The sequence below is a fragment of the Lissotriton vulgaris genome, chromosome 12 (genome assembly GCF_964263255.1).
Source record: "Lissotriton vulgaris chromosome 12, aLisVul1.2, whole genome shotgun sequence".
Lineage (NCBI taxonomy): Eukaryota > Metazoa > Chordata > Amphibia > Caudata > Salamandridae > Lissotriton > Lissotriton vulgaris.
Window position 1 is genome coordinate 643,829,331 of NC_141700.1, and position 19,452 is coordinate 643,848,782.

Sequence of the window (19,452 nt, forward strand, 5' to 3'; positions counted from 1 at the left end):
CTCTTCCTTGCTCCCTCCCTTTGTCTCTTTCCACTGTGCTATCCTTTCCTCCCACCTTGCTATCCTTTCTCTGTCACACTCATTTCAGTCCTTCCTCATTGTTCCATTCTTTACTTCTTAAATACTTATTTATTCCTCACCTTTTTTCTTTTCCCTTTTTTTCTTCCTACCTGATCACTTCATCTCTCCTCTTCTTCTTCCCGACATCATTCCCCCTCACCTGTCCCTCCTCCCTTCCATTTCTTCTTCCCTTTGTCCTTCTTTGAATCCTCTCAAAATTCTTTCCTCTTTCAGTGCTTTTCCACTCTTTTTCCCGTCTGCCCCTCTGTTTTCCACTTGTTTCATTTCCCACCTTTTCCCCTTATTTCACCCGTCTAATCCTGCTCTGTCAGTAGGAGTTTGCAGCAAGTATTTTACTAGGATGCACCTACAGTTTTTAGGTCTCACCTGCGACAACGTGTGCTCTGTCACGTGTGAGACATTTTGTTTACTTGCTGGGGGCTCAAAGCCCGCCCATTGCTTACCATTCATTGACTTCCTTGTCAATCTTATTTGCTGACTTCTTTTTGGTAGGCGTATGTTGGCTTCACTTTCTGACAGTGTGTTTCCCCTGGCACTGGCGCATGGACCAAGTACTGTTTCCTTTTTTAGGAGTGTCCTTCTGTCCACTTTCTGTCTCAGCCTATTTTTTTCTTCTACCTGCAGCACTTCATAAGAGTGTATCTGCTATCGCATTTGCCATGTTCGTCCTCTTTTACTTTTCATCCACTCCCCTTCTACTTTTTGGTACAGCATAACAACACTAAGCAGGCTACAGGTTGTTAGCGGAAAGTCGTAATTTATTTTGAAATCCATGTTAAAGTTATCACTATTAAGTAATCACTTGTTTTATTTGTAACAAAGTGCTTTTTGCTACACGTTTCATGATTTATAGGATGCCTTGGGCATAATTAAAACGGTTTGTGCAAAAAATAGGGTGTGGTCTAAATTGGTTTGTGTTTGCATGAATATTAGTTAGATAGAGCATTTTAGCGTGAAAATAACATTCATATTGGAAATCTCTTTTTTTCTTGTTTGACCGCTCCTGTTGCTCTTCCTTTCCTTAGTTTATTGTGTACATTGTGACAAAGATTACCATACACATTCATACTACACAATGACGGGCCATACCATACCATACAGTGTCAATCCAAACTATACTATACAATGGCATAGTATGCTATACAATGACAGGCCATACCATACTATATAAACAGATACCATAATATACTATACAGGGATAGGTCATACCATACTACACTACAGACCATACAAAAACGTACTATAAAATAATAGGCCATACTATACCATACCGCTTCTAATGGGTTTCGCCATACTTTCCACCAGGATGTTTCGCTTTTGAGCACCCTGTTTTTGGATCTTTACTGGTGGGGGCAGTCTCACTACCTGAGTTGCATTTACTGGGGAAGTCATAGTAATTGGACTGAGCGTGTTTACTGCCAGTGCCTGCCTTTCAAGAAAGCGCCACTAGAGCAAGACTGGCTGCTTCCATAGGGAAATATTAGGCTACATTGTTACATTTAATAAAAACTTTTCCAGCGGATACCAAAAGGAAATTGTGATTTTGTTACAATGGGAGCGGGTTGCGGCGCAGGAGAGATAGGCAATAGGCGTGCTCTTGGTAGTTTAGGCTTTAATGTGGCAAATAGTTGATCTGTACAGCTTTTACGGGCCGGGTGTTTCCTTGGTGACCGGCTTCTGCTCCGACGTCGGTGGACGGTCTTTTCCTTCTTCCGTGTCCCTTCCGGTCTTCGGACAGGCGGCTCCTCCTCCTCCGAGTCCGTCCCGACTGTCGGAGTGGCTCTCCAGCGATCACCCAGTCCGAGGGAAAGATAGAAAGAAAGAAGTGTCAGGTGCTGTACCACTTCGTACGCTGTGCAAGGGGGGGGTAAGTGAGGGGACTCCCGGTGCTCAGTTTAACACGTGACCGGCAGTGAAGGGTGAGTTCCGTATCCCGTTAAACTAAACGTCCCTCGGGGTTGTACCTAAAGTACGCTGCCCTCCTACCCAGCCCCTTAAACGATCACGTACCTGGAGAAGCCACGCACCTCCCCTGGGTGAGTGGCTGGGCGGCTCGTGGAAACGGTGGCCTCCTGGCTTTCCTCCGTCCTGGGCAGGCGCCGACTCTGCTCGCTTTTCGTCTCCTGTCGTCCGACTCTCCACCTCTTCTCCTGCTCCTCGAGTCTCAAGGTCTTCCGAGTCGTCTCGCGTTCTCTCCTGTTGCTCGTCGATCTTCCTACGTTCGAATCCTTCCTCCTCCCGAATCTTCGTCCTCCTTCCTCTTTCGCCTTCCGTCCTCCAGGTGAACAAGCACCCCTGAGAGGCTTCTGGTTCCCCTTTTGATGGGCAGGGCTGATATGCTGACTCCTCCCACTCGGTGTTCTCCTCGCAGTTAAAGGGCCAGACCATAGCGTTCGACTCAGTCCATGTCGTCGCTGGTTCCTGTGGTTGAGACAGAGAGAGGGGAGGGGAGGGGACAAAAGTTAAGTCGGACCTCCCCTGGTTCGTTCCCGCGTTGATGGGCAGTCCCGTACCGACATCCTGATGACCCCGACTGTACACCCCGTTACACATTTAAAATCCAATTCAATGGTACAATCAATTTGTGTCTGACTATTGAGCAAAAGGCACTATGGAAGCCTTTCTTTAAGAATTCGACTGTCACCTAGAAGCAAGGTGGCTCCCCTGTAGAGAGGTGTGAACTGCTCCCAGGACGGGGGCAAATGGCCTTTGGTGTGGGGAGGCTGTGCTCAGTAACTTGATTAGCTTCAAAGGGCCTTCCCTGTTACAGGCAGATGTCCAACACTCAGGCCTGCCTTATCTTCTTTTTTTTTTTTTTGTCAGGCTGGCTCCAATTCCAGAGGGAGTGGCCATACCATAGCATACCATCAAATAGCAGGCCATCCCATACCACACAGTGGCAGACTCTACCATACAATTAAGGGCCATACCATACCATACCATACCATACCATACCATTCAAAGATAGGCCATACCATGCCATGCCATACCATACAATACAATACAAGGATAGGTCATACCATAACATACTAGACAATAACAGGCCATAATATACCTTACCATACCATACCATACCATACCATACTACACAATAACAGGTCATATTGTTCCATACCATACTGTGCTTTTCAATGACAGGCTATACTATACTATACAATGACAGACCATACCATACCATACTATACAATTAAAGGCAGACCATGCCACACAAAACAATGACAGACCATAGCATACCATACTATACAATGAAGAGGGCATACAGTAACATACCATACCATACCATACCATACCATACCATACCATACTATACAAAGACAGGCCATACAATATCATGCTATACTATACAATATTAAGATGTGCCATACTGCCTGTACAAATACAAGCCATACCATACAGTGATGGGCCATAACAACCATACATTTACAAGCCATACCATGTAGTGATAGGCCATACCATACTATACAGATGACAGGCATACTGTACCGTACCATACTTTACCACACAATGACAGGCCATACCATACAACGACAGGCCATATAGTTCCCTACCATACTGTACTTTACAATGACAGGATATACCCTACTGTACAATCACAGGACATACGTACCATACTGTACAATGACAGGACATACCATACTGTACAATGACAGGCTACACTATACTATATTAGACAATGAATGGCATACCATACCACACTATACAATGACAGGCCATAGCATACCATACCATATATACAATGATGAAGGCATACAGTACCATACCATACTATACAATGACAGGCCATACAATACCATGTAATACTATACAATAACAAGCCATAACGTATCATACCAAGTATACAATTATAAGCCGTACCATACTATAAGATGACCGGGCCTGCCATACCAACAATACAATTACAAGGCATTTCTGACAGATAACCTGTACCTGCCAAACTAAATGCACCTCTCTCTTTTTTGCTTCCACTAGTACCAGGTGCATTTGCACTTTTCATATTTTCGTTGCTGTCCCTAATACCATGCTGTAAAAAAAGTGTTCTATGATTAATAAAGTCTCTATTTGAAGAATGCATACTTTTGGATCTTGACTAGTTGCAGATATGAGGTCTCCTCCACCCCCAGACTCCCAGGGACTGAAACAGAGTATTTAACTGTGAAAAGATCCTGCATCTAATGTTTCTCTGCTAGAGGGAGTGTATCAAGTACCCCAGAATGACGGGAGACCTCCTACCTTGAGCATTAGGATCACCCAGGCTAGGATTTGAGTGCTCTAATATGTCATGGCCTCAAAAGATACAGTGATGTCCCAGCACCAGACGTCTTGGTGCATAGTCGAATTTGAAACTAATGCTGGTGGCGTAACTCCATAAACTATTGCAAGGTTTCAGAACTACTCTTGCACTAGAGTTCTCTGGTTCCCACTTTGGTTAAGCGCTGACTGATGTTACTTTTCTCCAGGTTCTTGAAAGGCCTGCCGGTCAGCCCAACTGACCTCTCAGATGAGCTGCGATCTGCTGTTGAAACTGAGCCGACGCCAAGGGGAATTCAGTACATCATCATCACCAAGGTATGTCTACACCTAGGAGAAACATGCTGGTAGTGGCAGTGTGCAAATGAGGCAGAATACTAATAAAAAGGGACACAAAACAGAACAGGGACAAATAAAGTGACCAGGACCCAGCTTCCAGAAGGAAGTCCTGGTAAGCTGGTCTGGGGGTGTTTAGTACTAATTCACACACGGTATGCCATATATAGGTATAGCCATATATAGGTATACTCTCTTTGCATGTGTTATTTTCATCCTTTTGTTTTGTTTATCCCAGTGACACGGTAGGTTGCATCTGGACTACATTGAGGTTCAGTTAAGGTACATTGAGCGGGGAAATGACTAGGAAGATGAGTGGGAGAAAGTATTGGTGTGATTGTGTCCCAATCAGGGAGACACTAAAAGTTCAGGAGACATTATTGTCTTTGTATCAGTTTAATTTTTATTACTAGCTTTTGAAACTTAAAATGCTGCATACAAAGCTATGAAAGTAACTGTTTTGCCTTGGTGTTTTGATTTGAGGATCCCTTTTCCATCCACCACTGCTTTAAATACTGTTAGAGCGCGCAGGTCACCCGACTGAGTTTACCATACTCACCTGGGCCCATAAACAACATATGATGAGATTTAATCAGGTAACCTGTGCACTTTTACTCTAATCAGTGATTTATAAACTTTATTTAGGACCTATACCATTGTCTTACCAATCTTCATCATCGGTACCTAAAGTCCTAAGGGATCAAAGGTGTTAGAATAATAGGTAGAATAAGAACATTTGCACTCATAAAATAACCACAAACTCGGAAAAAGTTTAAACTCTTTATCTAGATTTCTTAAATGTCTTAATCCAAATATTAAACATCAAATATTTTTCTATCCGAGAGATAACGATTAGAATGAAGATATGCAAAGATTTTATGAAGCAGTCATTAAGCATTTTATTTCAGGGAGGGTAAAGAAAAGGAAACAATATAATGACATCTACCCACACAGTATAATTACCTAGAATAGTGTGAAGAACTAACCCTGGCCACGGGTCAGTTTAAAGGATAGAGCCCCAAAGTCCAAGTGCCAGCGAGATAACAGGTGCTGACCAGAAAAATCAGGACAGCTGCAACCAGATTTGGATCAGGACAGGACCACCACAGGCTAAGACCGGCGCCCACAGTTAAAGTTGCTACGCCAGCGCTACAACCCTCTCTGCAGCTAACAGCCAAAACCCCGATTGGGTTATCGAATTCTCCGACAGAGTGCTCTGCCAGCACCCTGGCTCCCGAACCCCGATTGGATTATCGAATCTTCTGACAGAGTGCTCCGCCAGCCCCTCTGCTCTTGGTCACCTATTGAGTGCGTTGGGTCAGTGACAAGTCAGCTATTCGGACAAGTCGGACAAAATAACTAACTATGCCTACCCTAGTTATACTATTTTTCAGGTCAGTGCACCACCCCCCAATGTTGCAAGTGTAAGGATCCCCAAATTGGATTGGACAAAAGGTCATTGCACCATACCAAATTGAAACTTTTAGAATGAATATTAATTTTAACGTTCCTGCCCATCAATTTATTTTTCCCATGAACTTTTTTTATTCCACCCGGCAATTAATGTATCAGATTTGAAACAATAGTATTCAGTATTATACAGTCCAGTTCCTTCTCCTGGGGTCGAGAGTTCACACTCCCAGGATCATCTTCTTGGCTGCAGTTCAATGTCAATGACTCTGATGCTGGTGGAATCTTGTGCGCATGTTCAAAATGGGTGCAGTGGGGTTTCATCAGGCCCAAAAAAATTGCATGTAAAAAATAGAAGATAAACAATTTTAGAACAAAGAATAAATGAATGCACTGTATACCACTAATCTCTATTCTATTCCCATTACTTTATTTTAACTATTACGTTAATGATTAAGCAGAACAAACAGCTTGGCAAAAGCAGCAGTGCAAGCTTCATGCATGCTGTAACACAGAGCAGCCATCTTAGTTTTAATGCGCAGAAGCAAAAGATTCCCTCCAAAGCAAAGAGTACGTCATGTCACATGAGTGTGACAGACGCATGCGCAGTAAGAAATCCCGGTAGCAGCGGCCATTATATAAGCGGATTAGCATTAGTAAAAGCACATATGCAAGCTTCTTTTAGATACCCAATGTGTTGTGAAATGCAATATTAATAAGACACACATTTTGGTTAGTGCATTAACGTTATGTCGAGAGGACTGAATTCAAGCAAGTCGCATTACGTGTGAATCCTTGCTCCATCAATGGGAAGTTCAACATAGGTCAAAGACCTCATGTGGGTGCTGACAGACCAAACCTCTGATACGCCTGTTGGCTAGCAGGCAAGAGACACCATATTTTTTCAAAGGTTGTAAGAACACGCTTCCTCCTCCATGACAAATTAAAAAGAAAAACCAAAAAGCATAATGAAAACCAAAAAGCAGAAGTGGTTGGTGTGAAATTTCCCCAAAGTCAGGGGTGATATTTCGAAAAGCACAAGGCGGGAGTAGCAGTTTCATGTAGGACGTGTGGTACGAGGAGGACACAGACCGGAAATTCAGCTCAGAGAGAGAGCTCGCAGAGGAAAGATTTTACACAGTGTATTGTTGAGTACAAATAACTGTATTTCCCCATAGTCCTCGTTTTCTCTCTACCACCTCTAAACAAGAAGTACATGCTGACATCTTTAATTTTACGCGGATCTCGCCTTACATATTGCTAGTGTTATAAAAAAGGGTTTTGCCCCCTTGTCTCATCTCTTGATGGTCTATTAACTTTTCATTGTATTTTTTGCCTATAGTAAAATATTAGTATGCAAAACACTGTGGCCTTGTCAGCACTATGTAAAATCTCAACCATAAATAAATAAATCATTGTAAGAAAGGAATCTTCTTCAACACCATTGAATGAAGTTACCAGCACAATATGTAATGTAACTACAGGTAAATATGTTAATGGTTTATGTAACTAAAAAAAAAACTATAAATAGGGATCCAATATAAATTATTTAAAAAGTCACAACGTATTGGGGATATTGCCTAGCTCCACATGTTTTTCATACTTAAATAAGAGAAATAACAACTGTTGCTATTAATGTATTGGAACTCACTTTGCCAGTCTTTGAAGGATGAAAGGTAGATTTGGTCCTGCAGGGATTCAAACTCAATGGATTTCGGGTCACACTAGATATCAGTGGCAAATATTGAATTCACTGAACTATTATGACAATATTTTGACATATGTGACTAGTAAAGGGGAGGAAAAGCCACTATGGTCTTTAGAAGCAAAAAAAAGCAGTTTGGACTTATTCTAGAACAATAGAACATGTTCACACGCGACCACAAACCAACTGGGCCACTGTAAGTAACAAATGAAGCATTGGTGGGGCAACGATGCCAAGAACTGTATAGACAAAGGGTTGTTTGCCAGTGACAAGAGCATGCTCATTGATATTTAAGGTTAGACCTTAAACATTGAGGCCAATATAAATGTGAGGATTTTATCATTGGGTGCCTTCCTCAGCTGTAATCTTAGCACTAAGTGCTGCCAGTGAAGCGTGTTTAGTCATATGAGGGCACTTGCCAGCTCCCATCGCCAATCCCATGTTGGAATGTTCAGAATGGCTTTAAAAGGGGCATAGCCTTGGGGGACTCCAGCCACTGATGAGCTCCCATTACCTACCATGGATAGACCCCTTCAACAGATTCAGAAGCCATGGCAGGACTCTACCATTTTATTCTCCTCAGCCAATCTAACTGGAATTGAGTAGAAGAGATGTACAATATGTGGCCTTTGCAGACTAAGCTTAGAGCTCGGAACAATAGCAATTGGTGTTGTGTAGTTCCTACTAATATATATAGGATCTGCGCGTTCAGGCAACATAAACTGTGGGATTGGTGTCCAGACTGATTCCAGGCACCCACAAAGGATATGTTAGTCTGTAGACCAGATAGCTCACAGTGCCACTATGAGCCCCTCTTACCAAGGAGCGAATAGTTTCTGGCAACTATCGAACTTGAATCCCCTGACCCTGCAGGGATCGTGGAAACAGTACAGTACTTTTCGCCCAGTCACGTATGCTTCCTTTGTCTCAGAGAGATACACAGAATAAACGGGGGGAGGTTTTCAATAAATATTTATTGAACCAGCGTCATTCTAGTATAAAATAGGTGTGCTGCAAAAACCATGAAACAGAAACAGATCTATACGATTATGAGCACTAGTAGAGTAAAGAAAAGGTAGAATTCTACCTTAGTGCTAAAACAATGAAGATATGCAGGCATATAGATACTTAACAATAAAATGCGTGCGCCAATGTTGCAAACCCTAACTAGATGTACTTAGCATGTATGTAGGTGTATAGCCAAGAATCTCCTTAGGATCAAGCCAACCCCATTACCTGATGTGGGAGAGCGAAGGACCTCGTCTTGGTCACGAGATGGACACCTCGCAAGGGATGTCTGACCACTGCGTACTGGAGTGCCTGCGTGCAGGGACCTCAGTATCTTGTGTCAGTGTGTCAGCATGGAAATCTTTCTCCTCTGGTTTGCCCGGTGAGGATGTAGTGCTTATATACCCGAAAGGTACCCTCAGGGGTTCTACCTAAACAATTACTGAGAGCATGTTGGGCAAGGATGACGATAGAGGTGACCCTTATACAGAGTTATTATGCAGAAGGTGGTAATCCTGCAGTGATACTGAGAATCCTCATGCATAATAAATTAGGCTAGTTTTCTGAGAAAACCACACAGCAGTCAAATGTAGCACCTAACTAGGTAAAAGGTCAGTGCCAAACCCGCTATGTAGAACAATGGTAGGACAGATGTAGGTAAAAGGCCATGCAACTCCCTAGGTCTTTATTGGGGTTCATAACAATGGTTGTGCTGGATGGGCATTCTGAAGGACAGTGCATTCTAAAAGTGGCTCCAGAGCCAAAGCTGCACAGAAACGGTATAGACCTGAGGGCCGAACAGTAAGAAATCGATTTTCTGGTGTTTGAACTTTAGGCGTTGTTAAACTCTCAAGTCCTCAATGATCCAAAAGAGCCAGCCAACAGCCTCCCTATGCATATACAGTTGTAGGAGTGAAATGCAATTGACCAATTCTAGTCCTAAATAAAACTTTTTAAAGTAAAATACATTTGAGCTCATCTTGTGGGCTACTTCAGTGTAGAACCTGTTCTTGCCTCAATGCAATAGATCGGTCTTTAACAGCTGTAAGGTAACCTCAGGTGGGGCACTCCGAGAGGGGGGTGTATGAAGTCGTTGACACCTTTTTGTATTAATGAAAAATCTTGTTTCTCATCACTTAGTAAACATTCCATTATAATGTTTGTGTTTTCTTTCCTCTTGCAGCCAGGTCCCGGCCCGCAGCTCTCTGAAGACCCAAGCATTCACCTCCTAGGCCCAGACGGAGAGCCCAAGTCTAGTGCCTAAATCTTGTTTCACAACCGATGCATTCTTGCGATGGTGTCCTCCCTTGGCTTGTCCTCTGAGGTGTTCCTCCCAGCACTCAATCACCTTTTTAACCAGTACCCTCTGCACAACAGGAGTTTGAGCTGCTACCTATCACAGGAAACACTTTACAGCAGAGGAAGGCCTCCATGCAGATTTCACTTGAATTCTCTGGGACAGTATTCAGTGTGGATTCAACCCATCACACTAATAATGAACGTTTACACGGTGCACAGCGCACACTGCACGGTCTCTTTTCTGGTAGTTGAACAAGGACCGCTGTTCTCAACCAATTCAGTGAACTTCATTTTACCAACTTTAGAAGGTAGAAAGGCATTAAGTGTTGTGGCAAGACTTTAACCTATGATCTGTAGTTTTGATTTCTACATTGGGAAAGAAGTCATTGAGTGATTATCTGCAGTCTCTGACTGTTTACTGTGCTTGACACAAGCCTCCAGGAAGTATGGCTGGTGCTTATAGTAAGATTCAATTGTCCCAAGTTAAAAAGAACAGCAAACCTGGTCTTTCATTTCCAACACTTGTAAAGCGCACTGTCACCTAGCAGGCATCCTGGCGCTAACATATGTGTGCCCAACTGGGCTCATGCTGAGGGGTCTGGTCAGACTTTAACAATAGTCAATTGCTAAAGAGAAATGTATATCAATTGGTGTGTAAGGATCTGAGCTAATTGGAAAAAATATCACAGCAGGGCCACCTCCAAGCGGCGAAACACCCTTCACTGCTAGTTTGATTTGTATTAACCATCTTCAGAAAGTTCGATTATGTTCACTTGGCTATGGAAATGTCAATGTATGTATTGTATCATCACAGAGCTCAGGAAATAAGGGCTGACGTGTCGGAGAAATCATCCCATGGTTTTGCAGTTTAAAGTTTTTGATATCAAAAGTTAAATCGGAAAAAGTGCCAACATCCATATGAAAGCTTGTTACCATTTTTGTTTCACAGCCAGGGCTTCCCTTTAGCTTTGGGTGGATCACAAAATCTCAACAAAAGATTTTCCTTTTTTTCAGGTCTATAGTTATGATGTATCGCTGGCACCACTGTGGTGTGTATAGTGTTATTTGTCTGAAGATGTATCTGGAAGCGGGCCTGCTGTTTTAGTAGAGTCAGCTACCAGCTTCACTAAAACCTTCCAAAAATGTAAGGCTTATGTAGCTGTAGATAAACGTGGCGTGCATACTCATGCCATCTAGTGTTATGCTCGGACTTGTGCATGTTGTTTTTTTGTCAATTAAGTTTTCAGAGTCATGAGGTATAGTGACTCCTACCATTAGTGGTAATGCTCATGGGTATCGACTCCATTGTTCGATTGTTTTTTCTTCGTCATCGGATCAGATATGTTCCTTCGAGCTCCAGTTTGATGGTGCGTGGTGTTTCGCAGGGCACTTTCGGTACCATTTTATTGTCAGACGAATTAACCGCATATTTTAGCGTCTGTTCCTAGCTTCATCTTTCTTTTGCTCTAGGTCTGCGGTCGACCAACTTCGACCCCCTCTGTGAGGCCTCTGACCTTTCTGGCCTTCATTCGCCCCTCGACACCGGAAAATGCACATGTAATGGAAAGGACTCCATTGCGCTACTGCCCAATGTGTCGGGCGAAGTACTTGAGAACAGACCTCCATTAGGTGCGCAACCTCTGTCTGTCCCCTGACCACCAGGAGGTCTCCTGTTCCATGTGTCACACCTTTAGAAACAAGAAAACCTTACTGTACCATCTGAATCGTTGCATCCCTTTCAGCCTCTGCCACACTACAGTTCGGAGGATACTCTGGATCCGTTCGGACAACAGGAGACTGAAGGGGAACCGCAGCCAGAGGCTTTCAGCGCAGAGGCTCAAGAGTTGGATGAAAGAGTTCTCGGGTTCCGATGTGGAAACGGTAGAGCCTCTACCTGCGAGCGTCGGCTGAAAAAAAAACCACAGTGAGTACTATCATCCCACCTCCCACCCCCCACCCCATGAAACCATCTGGAAGCCGAGCACCGCCTTTGAGAGGGTGAAGCATTGAGCTCACCTCACAGGCCACCCATGAGGCCTCCTGTCCACCACTGCCACTAGGCCATGGTCTGCACTGAGAATCCGAGTCAGACCCGACACACGCACACCACTCCGAGTCAAAGACCGCTTCTCAGCCACACCCTTCCCCTTCCGGCAGCTCATCGGTTCTGGCAACAAAGATACCCTAAAAGCCGAGCACGGAGTCCAAGACCTCTGACCCAAAATCTGGCTCAGTGCCAGCAGGACAATGGCTATCCTCTGCACCAAAAAGGCTGATGTCCAGGGCAGCATCCTCTACCGCTTCAGAGGATCATGAACCACCAATCCTCTAGCGCCTTCAAAAGGAGATTGATGCCAGACAACTAAAGATACATGTCCAGCCTGGGACTGGACGAATTCTAACCAAGCCAGCTTCCCAGACAAAATACTCAATACCTTTAAAAAAGAAATTGACTTTTGTAAGATTCCCTAAATCCACCATCTAAGTTGATGCCCAAGAAACCTGCATCATGACATGGGCACATCTCCACCACCTCCTCTGCCACGGCTACCTCAGCCTCGCACTTCACCTCCTCCATCTTTGTCTTCTTCTGCACCACCCCCACTACCACCAGTAGACTCTCCCGCACTGTCACCTAAGGGCTCCCCTGCTTCCAGTGTTTATTTGTAAAATATTAAGTGCCAGGGCTCTGACCAGGAGTCCACTGGAGCTTGCACCACCCATCACCCTTGTCATCACTGCCAAAACAACTGCTAACCATCTCTCTTGTCTGCAAGTGCGACAGTTCCGATTATTCCAGGTCCCCAAAGTTTAAGGTATGGCTGGGAGGCAGGTATTAGTAGTTTTTTAATGTATATTGTTTTCATAAACAACTGTTATACTGCTCATCTCTAAATTACATGAGCAGCCCTACCTTGTGTCAGACTGCCCTTAGTGTGTAGTTGACAATTAGGTGCCGGTGCTGAGCATCGGAAACCAATTAAGTACCGGTGCTCCGCACCGGAAAGCTCCGGCTCAAATTAAGCACTGCATGCTTCTGACTTGCATGGGGAGGGCAGCAGTCCAGGCACTCCCTGTGGATAAATTTCACCTATGACTCACAACCACACGAGGACCCATGGGAGGATTATGACATGGAGCCCTCAGATGACACCGACCCAGGGCTACATCCAGCTAAGCTAACCAGATAACAATACTGCTTACGATGAGGTACTGCAGAGGGCAGCGGCTTTCCACAAGATGGAAATGCATAAACAGGCAGAGGAGGATGACTTCCTCATGGAAACACCATCTTCCACCCAGAGATCCATGTAGTATTTGCCATTGTTAAGAGGGATGTTAAAACCGCCCCATGATATCTACAAAGAGCCATTCAAGGCAAGAGCCATCACGCCTCCGGTAGACAAAAAGTTTAAGGCTTCACCCTCTGACACTCTTTACATCTGGGGACAACTGCCACCTGACTCAGGCAGATGTATATTGTTTCTATCCTTCTTTCAAATGTTTTCATGGTCGTCTTTTCTGTATCTCTGCTCCATTTACATTCTCACCCTCTGGGCGGGAAAAAACAATCTAACAATGGAGCTGATGCCCATGCACATTAACACTAATGGGTGGAGTCACTCTACCTCGCAACTCCCAAGACTTCTTTGAAGTTCATCAAACTTGCACACATCCGAGACCAACACTAGATGGAAGGAGTATGCACAGTTTGTGAATCTGCAGCACTACATGCCACAAACAAACGCTTACCGGGTAAGTAACATTCCTCCCCACTCCCATTCCATGTGACCATCCACTTTGACGATCTAGCAATCACAGTGATTCCTTTGGATTAACTTACAGGCACAATAAGATCTTCTTTGGTGTCCCTTAATGAGAACACCACAGATCATAAATGCATAGAAGAGCATAATGATTAGTGTAGAATCAAAATAATTGACCTGAGAGACAGCTACATGACAGAATAATTTAGATGTATACGGCCTTTCTTGAAACTTGGCTTTCTAAATTTGAACGGTGCTACTTGAAAGTTTATCAGCTCATGTGAAGTGGACAAGTGAGAAAATATGAAAACAGATAACACTAGAAACCAATAGGAAACCATTTTGGCTATCATCAAAATTAATTAAAGTAGGATGGAATTATGATATATATTTCTACTCATGGCTTAGGATAATTATTTTTGTATTCTAAAACAATCTAAACTCACCTGTTCATATTAGACACCAACTATTTTTAGTACTTCCATTTTCAAAGAAACTTTCAATGTATTATTGACATATTGTACTAGGTATTTCTGTTCCCACCTAGTTTGTACAATTCACACATCTGAATCATTATTCTTCAAGTGTTTTATTAATTTACTCAGTAGTAATGTTTCTAAGACTGATTTAAAGCTGTGCCACTAATTAGCGCTTCTGGTAACCTACATTTCAGCAGTTGTCAAAACATGTCCACCTTTGAGCTCCAGTTGGTATTTTGTGTAAATAAAATAAGGATCTCTTGTCTAGCAGCGTGAGAAATATTTTTTTCTCATCTCTGATTTACCTGCTTCTTTGAGGTGATTATTGATTATATAATCATACCCCCCTTAAATCAAAGATCAGGTTCTTGATTCTATGTGAAGCTTCCCTCATTGTTTTGTGCGACAGGGAGCTTGGCATGGTTGTAAGAGGACCCTGGCTTGCCTTGCTGATTTACCACACTGTGGGCGGAAACCTGTTTCTATCTCGCAATGTTTTTATTACTGAGCATTACCTCCGCGTTCGTCTTCCTCGCCACAGTAATTAACACATGAGCTTTAGTCTACCACAGAAACTCCAAGCAAAATAAACTTAGCAAACTAGTCTCCCATCCATCCAACATGGCCCCCACCTTCTTCCAGTAATGGGATAAAAAGGGGCACCACACACACCAACGACCTGTTTTATAATTTCTGCACTACTCTGAGTGCTGTTTACAGTTTTTACGGTAAGTGGGTTCGAGGTCCTGCTCTAGCGGACTCATGGTGCCCCTTGGTGTCGAGGTGTGCTAGGCATACTGGGGCGACCTCTCTGTTTTTATTTTGGTGGGTTGCACACTCCGTGTGTCCTGCTTTAGCGGACTGCCAGGGAGCATGGTTTCGGCATACTCGGCGGCCGCCTAATGTGCAATAAGTAACGCCCACTATGCTCTTTTTGTCCTGCCTGAGTGGGCTTACCGGTGGTGCGTGGTCTTGGTTATTTTGAAGTTGACCAGACCTCCCTGTCTGCCCCCAAGTTTAGTTTGTTTTACATTGTTGTGCTCACCTTATTTCATTCTCCTGGGTTTCCTCCTACCAGCGGGTCAGATCCCGTCTTTTTTATCTTCTGCTTCCTGTCGGAGGTGTGGGGGCGTGGTTTATTGCGGACACCGGTTCCCATTCGCTGTGGCCCTGGAAGTATTATTTTGTTGGTTGGGTGGCGTGCACGCTTAGGAGGTTCTGGCTTCTGCCATGGTACATTGTGGGTGTGTTTCCCTGGCAACCACATTGTTTTTGTTTTTAATGTCATGTGTTTGTAGGCTCAGCGGTTGTTTCTTCCTGTGAGTACTATGGTGGTGTAGTGTGCGCTGCTATGGAGTCAGGTGGTAAGGCACTGGGGAAATCACATAATGTGGAAGAGGTGGAGCATCCGGAACCTCTACCTTCATTGGCAGTTATTCAGCAGATGATCCAGGCTGCTGCTTTTCTGGAGAGGGAGGCTGTGTCTCCTTCTAAAAAGTAGAGGATGGATCCTGGTATTTCCCATGACTTTGACGGGGTGGAGGATGTGGAACTTAAGGGGTGTTATGTATGGGGTTCGGACTTGAAGGAAGTGCTGCAGCACATTTCCTCTAATCTGTTGTTTCATGAGTCAGGGGTGGCTGAGGAGGACACAGATTTCAAAAGAAAGAATCTGAATAATTTCTTATTCGCTCTTCGGTTCTTAAGGTTTTGGAGGATGAATGGAAGGATGTTGATAAACATGGGCTTCCCTGGTTTCTGGCGAGGCCTTAGCCCTTGCAGGGCTTTGCAGATAAGTTTCCTGCTTCAGTTAAGGTAGATTCCTTGATGGCTTTAATGGCCTCCCAGGGCCCTATTATTTTGGAGCATGCTACTCCAGCTGACCCTGTGGATAAGAAGGTGGATGCAGCTGTGAAACGTACTTTTGCTGCTTCTTATTTTGCTGTTAGGGCTGCAGCCGATTCCTCTTATTCTATTAATTCTTTAATGAAAGACTTCCAAAATTTACCGGAATTGATGAACCAGGGCGAGGATATTTCTCCAACTCTAGCTCTGATGGAGCAACAGGTTCGGCTCCTTTCGGACATTTCTTTTGATTCCTTAGGTGTGTCTGCCTCTACGGCTGGCTCTTCTGTCGCGGCTCGCTGCCAGACGTGGTTGCGTTCGTGGAAGGCAGATGCAGTTCAGAAGGAGTTTGTTGATGAAGATTCCATTTTCAGGGGTGAAACTCTTTAGGCCTCCTTTGGAAGATCTGGTTAAGAAGTCTACGGAGGATCGCAAGCTTCTGGCTCCGGAGAAGTTGGCCCATCCCTGGTTCTTTGGTACCCGAATGGCCTTTGGTCCAGACTGCCAGCCTTTACATGGAAGGGGGCGTGGCCGGGGTGCTCCTTCCACTGACAAATCCTGATTCCCTACCTCTTCTTCCGCCTCCTCTGCCTCTTTAAAACCCTGACTATATGGCTGTAAGCGTGGTAAAGGTGGAGGGTCGATGGTCCCTCTTTGTGAACAATCTGAGATGTTCCATTTCGGATCAGTGGGTCCTTCAGGTGGCTTCGGAAGGGTTTTGCATTCTTTTTTTTGGTAAAGCCCCCCGCCAATTTTTGGTTCACGCCTTGTCCCCAGGATGGGTTGAGAAGGGAGGCTCTCCTGGTAGGTGTTCCGAGTCTTGTGGAAAAGAGTGATGTGGTTCCAGTGTCCCCAGAACAGGTGGAGCTTGGGGTTTATTCCTTTCTGTTTCTGGTCAAGAAACAGACCTCAGGCCTGAGTTGGATCTGAAATGGCTGAATTGGTTCATCCCCCCTGTCAAATTCAAGATGGTTCTTCCCTTGATCAATCAGGGAGATTTACTTGCTTCCTTCGTCCTGCAGGAAGCTTATCTCCATGTCCCGGTTCATTAGTAGTCCGCAAGGTTTCTACGCTTCTGTGTGTTGGGCAGTCATCATCAGTTCAAGATATTGCCTTTTGCTCTTTGTTCCTCTCCCCAGGTTTTTACTAAAGTGCTGGCTCCTCTGATTCGGCTATTGAATGGGCAGGGGATTAAGATTTTTCCTTACCTGGATGATCTTTTGATTCCTCCTTCTTCTTTCCCTAAGGTGAACTGTCATGTCCAGGAGGTTGGCCAAATGCTGGGAGCCCATGGATTTCGGGTAAATCTGTGGAAATCTTGCCTTGTTCCGACTCAGGATCTCACATACATTAGGGCTCGATTCATGACTGTTGGGGATAGGTTTTCATCCTCAGGTTCGAAAATTGACTCTGATGTCGGAGATTTGTGCCTTGTTGTCCATGCCCTGTCCTCCTGTGAAAGTTTTATCAATGGGGCTACCAGTACTGAATACCAATGGGACAGGCGAACCGCCTCCCTCGTTGGAACTTGTCCTCTTCAATTTGTCCAACCATCAACTGGCTTCCACATAAAATTCATTTCTAAGTTAAGGACTATCCTATGTACTTACAGAGAAACCTGATTGGTTTACCCTCCAAACCGAGATTTTTCAATTCTTTAGAAAAATAATATTAAAATCCTTTTTTCATGACAGAGAGTACCTACCCAACCACGACACAACAGGTCTATGTCCCAAATCGACTTTCAATCCACCATCTGGCACACTACCACCAGAGGTCATCACTTTCCAGAACCTAGTCCTGAAAGGCTCCGATAAATTGAAAAACCAACATGACTTCATTCCTTACAATATCAGTCTGGAAGAAAAGAAAAGTCTCAAAAATTTTAAAAACATGGACAATATCATAATTAAGCCCTGTGACAAAGGAGGTGATATCGTCATCCAGGATAAAACATCAAATGACTATCAGATTAAACGGTAACTCAACAACAGGACCCATTATGAAGTACTGAGACACAACCCCCCTAGCTGAGATAAAAATCCACATCCAGACTATAACTAAAGAAATATCAGTCATTATAGGTTTCTGCTTCTTGACAACAAGAATCACAGGACTCCAGTAATATATACACTGCCCAAAGTCCAAACAAACTTAGATAACCCTCCTGGCAGACCTATTCTATCAGGCTGCAGATCAATCCTCGAGCCACTAGGGAGATATCGACTTCTTCATTCATGACCTAGTACTTGACACCATAGCGTATGTTAAAGACACAACACACTTCATCAACCTGGTCGAGCGTGAACAATTCGACCCTGCACAAGAACTTCTGGTCACATTGGATATAGAATACCTTTATACCAACATTCCGCAGGACAAGGGCACTACAGTCATCAAAACCCACTTGAATAACAGACCAAGGCCACACAAAGTACCGACCGAGTTGATCATCTCTCTACTGCAGATAGCACTGACAAAGAACTATTTCATGTTCAATGACAAGTACTACAAACAGTCTAAAGGCACCAGTATGGGGGCAGTTTTCGCCCCGGATTTCGCCTTTCTCTTTGTAGACGACAGAGAAATCATTTGTCCTCAACCAAGCCAATCCACATCATGACCACATTAAAAGCTGGCACCGATACATCGATGATGTGTTCATGATCTGGCATGGCACCGCGGACAAATTAGATTCCTTCTGCATTTGACTTAACAGCTGCCAACCAGACCTCCGTTCACCTAAAACTGGAGCAATACACAGGTAGACTACCTTGACGTCACTGTCAAACCCTCTGAGGGATGGCTCTACACGACTCTGTACAGAAAGCCCACAGAGCACAACACCCTACTACACTACAAAAGTGCCCACGCCAGGGCTCTCAAGGATGGCCTCCCATATGGCCAATTCTTAAGGATACGCAGAAATTGCAAACTGAAAGAAGATTACTTCAGAGAAGCAAACCTCCTTTGTGAAAAACTCTTGAACAGAGGCTACCCTAGGTGACTGGTGAAAAGATCCTTGAAACGGGCCTGGTTTTCACATAGGGAATTCTTGCTCGAAACCAAACCCAAAAAAAACCATATCTCACATAACTTGCGTGACCACTTTTTGCCCTGCCAGCAATAAAATAACCAAACTTATAAAAAAAACACTGGCCGTTACTTACCTCTATCAACATCACCACTGAAGCCCCCCTATTCTCCTTCAAATGTGGGCGTAACATTAAGGACCACCTGGTCCGAGCATACTAACCATCCCAAATTGAGATCA

General features: G+C 44.1%; 1 protein-coding gene across 1 annotated transcript in view; it reads left to right on the top strand.

The window, feature by feature from the left end:
- Window positions 1–14,603, top strand: part of MVD (mevalonate diphosphate decarboxylase) — an 82,651-nt gene extending 68,048 nt beyond the window's left edge. Inside the window, exons 9-10 of the mRNA XM_086945814.1 lie at window positions 4,539–4,647; window positions 9,972–14,603. Coding sequence (XP_086801940.1) covers window positions 4,539–4,647; window positions 9,972–10,052 — 190 coding nt within the window. The 3' untranslated portion in view covers window positions 10,053–14,603. The remainder of the gene's footprint in view (window positions 1–4,538; window positions 4,648–9,971) is intronic.
- Window positions 14,604–19,452: the final 4,849 nt, after the last annotated feature.